The 5,190-nt window shown below is 40.2% G+C and overlaps 1 protein-coding gene across 1 annotated transcript in view; it reads right to left on the bottom strand.

Annotated features, from left to right (window-relative positions):
* Positions 1-873: 873 nt before the first annotated feature.
* The window catches only part of Lpl (lipoprotein lipase), a 24,420-nt gene continuing 20,103 nt past the window's right edge, over positions 874-5,190 (bottom strand). The window contains exons 8-10 of the mRNA XM_021169248.2: positions 4,674-4,856; positions 3,610-3,711; positions 874-1,493 (exon numbers count right to left, since the gene is read on the bottom strand). Coding sequence (XP_021024907.1) covers position 1,493; positions 3,610-3,711; positions 4,674-4,856 — 286 coding nt within the window. The 3' untranslated portion in view covers positions 874-1,492. The remainder of the gene's footprint in view (positions 1,494-3,609; positions 3,712-4,673; positions 4,857-5,190) is intronic.

The following is a 5,190-nucleotide window of genomic DNA, read 5'->3' as shown; positions in this document are numbered from 1 at the left end:
ATTTCAACTTTTATGTGATTAAAAAAAATGGTCCTGCTCTAAAACTTGTACTTTGCACAGTGCAGAATTTGAACTTGATCACATCTAAACTAGAAATTAATGTGATGTGTTAGAAGTGTGACAGAGGCATGGCGGAGATGAGTCTCAAATGAAATACAAACTATTGGGTATTGGGCATTTCAAATCGATGAAAACAAGTAAGAAAAATCTGATAATAAAATTACGGTTCTCAAGCTCCCAGGACTCAGGAAGCTAAGGCAGAATGGTTGAGAGTTCAAGGTCAGCCTGAAATACATAGTTTAGTTCAAGGCCAGACTTGGTTATGGCCTGGGACCATTGTGACTTTTTTCAAGAAAGCAAAAAAGAGAAGTAAAATCAACCTAGGCGTTGTTGTCTTTCAGCTCAATTTATATGTCACCTCAGTTACAAGCTCATTTTCTTTTTCTCTTTCTTTCTTTCTTTCTTTCTTTCTTTCTTTCTTTCTTTCTTTCTTTCTTTCTTTCTTTCTTTTCTCTCTTTCTCTCTTTCTCCCTTCCTCCCCTCCTTTCCTTCCTCTTCCTCCTTTTTTTTTTTCCTGCTTTTTTTTTTCTCAAGACAGGGTTTCTCTGTGTAGCCCTGGATGTCCTGGAACTCACTCTATAGACCAGGCTGGCCTTGAATTCAGAAATCCTCCTGGCTCTGCCTGCCAAGTGCTGGGATTAAAGGTGTGTGCCACCATTGCCCAGCTTACAAGCTCATTTTCAACATCTATCTAGAGAACAATGTTAAAATATATGACAAATATTTAAAAGAGGGAAGAATTAAGCCATAAAAATTCAAGTCTATTAAGAATTACTCAGTCTAGGTTTTGTATCTCTGTTGACTTGTACTTTGTTGTGGTGGGACCAAGGGTCAGGACTTCATGAGCCATGTCTTCAACTGCTTTTGCCAAGTCACACGTTCCTGGTTCCTTTTTTTTTTTTTTTTTTAGTGGGGGGATATATCCCAATAGTAAAAAAACTAGTTACAAAGGCCAGGGGTTTCAACCGCTAAGGAAATGGATCTGACTCATGCCACAAAAAGTATTGTCTATATTAGACTTTGAGAAAACTTTGAAAAGGTCTCAATATAAAACCTCAGAGTTCTAATAAAAATAAGAGGCCCTTACTAATTTTAGACCATGATCAAATGGGTCACATGATGGAGTCTTATATTGTTGGGAACAAATGATTCCTTCTTAAGGGATACAAGCCAGCATGTTTCTCCTGCCTGCTGTCTTCTGATGCTGGAAGACCTGCTATGGGCCATTAGATTCCTCACCCTGGGTTAGCCACCGTTTAATATTTGAGACTGTCTTCTGTTTAACTAACACGATAGAGCTGGGATTAATACTCAGGAAAACCCACTTTCAAACACCCAAACAAGGGTATTATTTTTTTAAATTAAATTTACTTTGTTTTCTTCTGTCTTCAAAGAACTCAGATGCTTTCTTCTCTTGTTGGTTTGTCCAGTGTCTGAGGAAAAACAGAAGAAAGGCTATTTAATCATCTGCTTTGTCTTCTACAAATCCATTCCCTCCCCAGCACTGTCAGGAGGAAGCAGTGACATTCAGAACAGAGCTTGTGTGGTGAGGATTATAGATGTGGAAAAGCAGTCGTCTCCTGGGGCAGCAGACACCCTCGGTGCACAGATAGAGAGGCCCCCATCTGAGCATCATCTTCAGAAGATCAGGTCATGTGATGACAAAAGTCACAAAGCTTTCCTATGCTCTAAACATTATAGAAAGGCTGCTTCATTCTTTCTTTGTGGGCATTCTGAAGAGTTAACAGGGGACGTTAGACTGAGAGTCTGTGAGTTAAAAACCCTTGAAGAGCACTGGCTGACTCATAATCCTAAATTTAAAATGCATTTCAGGTAATGGCTTCCTATGTATCTGTTGTTTAGAACCCCTATGAACAGACCATAGACACATCATTGGACCTTCTCAGATGATGTCTTAGAAACAGGGCTATCTAAGTACTTCATAAATAATTGAAGGTATTTCCTCAATTTTGGGGTTTTTACTTATTAAAGGGGCCTTTATTTTTATATTTACATAGCTACTTAAAGTTGCAGATGGGCATGGGGGAAAGTAGGTGTATGTAATGTGTTTGTGTGCATATCTAAATTTTTATACTGGAGTCCCCTATTTCAAAGAGGAGGTAAGTATGAAGTTTCCTTGGATCTATGATTCGGATTTCTCCCCTCAGTTAAGAGTCATTTGCCAGTTTAATGCTGGCCAGCTCTTCTCCATGTCAAGTTCTCTTGGGAACTCACAGTGATGTTTGGGATCCATGTGGCACCTTCTTTTTATTCATTGCCATACCCCAATGTTTGTGATGTGAGAACATACAAATGCCATGTATGTATAGTGACAACGGTTCTAAATAAAATTGGTAATCACATGTCAAATGTTACTGATAAGACCTTACTGGTTTTACTTTGCTTCTCTCTGGTTTTCCTCATCTGTCCATAGTGAGCACATACAGGTTATATTTAGGTAGATATTTTAAATGACATGCTCATAGTAGGTCTTTAGTATTCTTTTTCTGAAGAGGCTAACTTTATTTGGTACTTGTGCTTATAATAATCTAGAAAACAGGAGAAAGCAAAAACAAATGCTTTTTCTATGGCCCAGTGACTCTGTGACCAGCATCTGTTATTGTTTCTGTATCACTGCTTCTGTGGCACTATCTAGTATCTTCTTTTAATAGGTGTAACCTATTAGCACTTGGGGTCTGGCAGAGGAACAAGGGGGAGGGATAAAAACAGCGTATCCTGAGAGCTTGGTAGAGGAGATGGAAGGTCACATGCTTGGTCTCCACTTAGCATTGACGTGCTGGAAAGATTCTGCTGCCAGCTGCCATGGGGATTAGCCCCAGAGGTCACGTAAGACGGACAAGCCTGCAGTTGTTTTGAGATAGGATAACAGTTTCCTGTATTCTGACTCCATTTTCTCCCCATATTTGGGGTTTTGACACAGTTTAGGTCTCCCCTGTGGTCCTGTCCTGGAATCTGTAGCTATTGGAGCAAGAAGGTGACCATGTGGCTACAGCTGATATGAGACACTATGCAGAACATACAGCTGCAGTGTTCCCTGCCTTTCAGATAACATCTATGTAGCTAACAGACTTGCAGTAGTGGGAAATTAAGAAGAGAGGACTTGTGTGTAATTCACGAAATAAAAGTTAACTTGTGGGCTAGCAAGATGGCTCAGCGGGTAAGAGCACTGACTGCTCTTCGGAAGGTTCTGAGTTCAAATCCCAGCAACCNTATGGTGGCTCACAACCACCTGTAATGAGATCTGACACCCTCTTCTGGTGCATCTGAAGTCAGTTACAGTGTACTTATATATAATAATAAATGAATTAAAAAAAAGTTAACTTATATGTCTGGGATGAAGGTCAGCATAGTGCAAAAAGAAAAGTAGCATTAAGCAGTTAAAAAAGAAAAAAAGCAAGTAACATAAGATAAGAAAGAAAGGCTGAGAGAGAAGCCCTAAAGATAGCGACCACAAGAGCTGCAGGGCAAAGAGCTAGGAGGAGGCCACTTCAAGAAGATGCTTAAAAAGCAGTGCTGCAAGATGCTCACCAGCCAGACTTCTTCAGAGACTTGTCATGGCATTTCACAAACACTGCTGAGTCCTTTCCCTTCTGCAGATGAGATACTTTCTCCCTAGCACAGAAGATGACCCTGTGGAAGAAAGAAGATGTGAGCATGCCACGTGGATCAATTAGAACAACTGTTCAAAATGGGTCAAGACCAATCACATCGTAGGTAATCATGTTAGTTAACTGTGGTGTGTGGCCATAGTTCCAACAGTTAAGGGTGCCATCTGGATCACATCTCACTCAGAAGGTCTGAGCAGCAGAGCCTCTTAGTGTTGCTATAGGAGAATTAGGGAGCCAGCCTTCAACTGCTTTGGGAACAAAGGTTATGTAGAATTTTTCTATTCACAGCACTTCTAAAAGTTTTTGTCTAAAAATAAATGAAATAATAATAATAATAATAATAATAATAAATTTCTCAATGCTAGATTAAAGAGTTGTTCCTATCAATGGTATGGTCACAAAATCCCTGGACAAGTAGGTAAACATTTCAATTCTATGGGGGCTTGGGGCTCTTTATGCAAATTATTTGTTCTATAATTTGTAACTATTTTGTACTTGCAAGAAATAGTCCTAGATGAATACATAGATTGCCTACTTCTGATCCCAGCTCTCATTCCAAATAATTGTGACCAGCTCAGGGCTTTCAGGTCCCTTACTTGAAATGCAGAAATATTACAGGCTGAGCATCTCCAACCCCACAATATAAATTCCCAGATGTTCCAAAATGATGGCACATGTGGGAAGTTTCACACCATGATCTGAGGTGATGGATGGTAGTCAAAATGCACAGTCACTGAAAAGGTCCAATTACCTTCAGACTGTGGGTATAAGAGGACCATGAAATACCTAGCTCCTATGTATTTCATTATATTTGTGCAACTATTCTAAGATCTAAAAAAAAAAAAGTCCAGACGTTTCCATTCCCAAGTGTGCAAGTGTGATTGGTACTCAACAAGGTCCTCAGTGTGGCCAGGAAAGACTATTCCTGAACGGTTTCTGCAGTAATTAACTAGGTCCCACAGGCCTGGGAAGGAGGGTTCCTACTTTTTCTGAGTCTCTCCGGCTTTCACTCGGATCCTCTCGATGACGAAGCTGGGGCTGCTCCACCAGTCGGGCCAGCTGAAGTAGGAGTCGCTGACCCACTTAAGCTTCATCATCAGCAGTTCTCCGATGTCCACCTCCGTGTAAATCAGGAAGGAGTAGGTTTTATTTGTGGAAACCTCGGGCCTGGGTGAAAATTCCACAAAGTTGGTTACTTCTGGAAATCAGCCTTGTCTCCTCACTAACTGTAAATAGCTTTATTGTTTGGATGATATTTTTAAAATGCAAAACATATCCAAGATGAATGTCAGCAGCATTTGGCTGCTTAATATCCTGCAACCCTTTTCCTCCTAACACTATAAACGAGTGTCCTTCTTAAGGGAAAAAGGCCACTAGCCACTCTAGTCAGTTTTCAATCCCTATAATCTTTTTTTTTTTTTTTTTTTTTTTTTTTTGGTTTTTCGAGACAGGGTTTCTCTGTATAGCCCTGGCTGTCCTGGAACTCACTCTGTAGACCAGG

The sequence above is a fragment of the Mus caroli genome, chromosome 8 (assembly GCF_900094665.2).
Source record: "Mus caroli chromosome 8, CAROLI_EIJ_v1.1, whole genome shotgun sequence".
NCBI classification, from domain to species: Eukaryota; Metazoa; Chordata; class Mammalia; order Rodentia; family Muridae; genus Mus; species Mus caroli.
This window is presented reverse-complemented; position numbering and strand designations above follow the sequence as displayed.